The following is a 1,689-nucleotide window of genomic DNA, read 5'->3' as shown; positions in this document are numbered from 1 at the left end:
ACATTTTATTGCGATTAAATTAAAAATTACTGAAACATTATTTAATATATATTTTTACAGTGTACTTTATGTACACTAGTAGGATAGTTACGATATTTAGCTTTATTCTAATTTAGGCACATGAAAAATGTTAAGATTTCGTGATACTTCTAAAAAATATGCTTTACTAATTTAAAAACATTAACTATTTCTCCTTGCTCTTTGCAAAAATGCCTTTGTACAAGGCATAATTATGTCAGTGTATTATATAAGTAACACTAATGATCGGGGGAAGCCACAAATATTAATATGTTAACTGTTAAAATAGCAATATTTTTAAAATATATGTGGGAAAACAATTAAATATAAAGAAAGACTTAAAAACCTGATGAAGATGCACATTTAAATAAAAAATATATATAATACATATACATAAGAAATAAAAACATAATAATGTTTTTTTTTAATAATTTGTATTTCATAGTGATATTATATTATATTTCATTTTATTATACATGGTTATAGAATGAATAGTGCTAGTTATTTCCACGGTTCATTTTTAAGTCTACTGATATTATGTGAAGCATTAGTGCAACATATCTCACCGAGTACGATATGATACATGCAGTTGGTCGTTATTAAATTTCTCATCATAATATTCTGGATAATAATCTGGAAATTTTCCTGTGCATTCTTCATTAAGACTATTAGCAATTTGTTTCTTGCTTTTTTTTCGTCTTCTGAATAAAGATCCGACAGAAGTGTACTAATATTAAAAAGAAAATATGAAAATTTTTAAAACATAATTTTATTATAATAGTAATTTTTATTAAAATGTATAATGCACAGATATGGATACAAGTTTAAATGTTTCGAGCGTAATTTTTAATACCTTAAAATGTAAAAATAAATCAACCTATCCCATCAGAGATACCAATCAGAGGTCCTGATTCAACAGATTCTAAAGTGTTAGAAATTGCAACTTTTATCGTTGATAAGCCGTCTGCTATATTTTTGTCGGTTGTCATATCTCCATTTGTAGCGGTATTTTCCTCTACACTAGGCACCATCTTATTTTCTCCAACATTCACTGTACCTACTGAGGAAGATGTTTCCTTTCCTTCTTCTTGATCTTATTCCGATCTGAGTGCTCGAAATGGAGAGTCTAAGTTTTTATTTATGAACCTCGAAACCAAATTTAAATTTCTACTTCGCCCGATTGCGTTTTATTTGCTTGTTCTGTTCCCACACCTTATTTTTCTTGATTTGTAGTATCAATTTATTATAATAAGCTAGATATATTCGCACTATATTTATCTTTGTCGCTCAATTTAATTTTTTAGATGAAATCTTTGAGATTTTTCATCTGACTTGATATTTTATTATTTTATCCTACATATTCCCTTTTAATACTTTCATAATTCTGAATTAACTCAGTAAAGTTATCACATAAGGATGTGCTACTCTTTTGTTCGTAAAATTATTATAAAGGCATCACACAAATCATATAATTTTTTCATTGTTTGAAATATGTCAGTGTCTACGTGATATATTTCGGATGGAGAATAATTATAAGCTTTAAGGTTATGACCATTCTACATAAATTGCTCTATAATGTTAAACTTAGATTCATCTACATCATAGTATTAATTTCTGATTTTGTTATTCAACCAGTTGTTAATATTACGGCAAAATATGGGGGGATAATTA

At 27.0% G+C, this 1,689-nt stretch overlaps 1 protein-coding gene across 1 annotated transcript; it reads right to left on the bottom strand.

Annotated features, from left to right (window-relative positions):
* Positions 1-580: 580 nt before the first annotated feature.
* On the bottom strand, positions 581-1,049 carry PVX_102645 (hypothetical protein; the record flags this gene model as incomplete). Its single annotated transcript, XM_001608505.1, has 2 exons — positions 581-745; positions 936-1,049. The coding sequence occupies 2 exons, from the start codon at positions 1,047-1,049 to the stop codon at positions 581-583; spliced, it is 279 nt and encodes a 92-aa protein (XP_001608555.1).
* Between the last annotated feature and the right edge of the window lie 640 nt (positions 1,050-1,689).

This window comes from Plasmodium vivax, genomic scaffold (assembly GCF_000002415.2).
Source record: "Plasmodium vivax scf_7127 genomic scaffold, whole genome shotgun sequence".
In the NCBI taxonomy this organism is placed as follows: Eukaryota; Apicomplexa; class Aconoidasida; order Haemosporida; family Plasmodiidae; genus Plasmodium; species Plasmodium vivax.
This window is presented reverse-complemented; position numbering and strand designations above follow the sequence as displayed.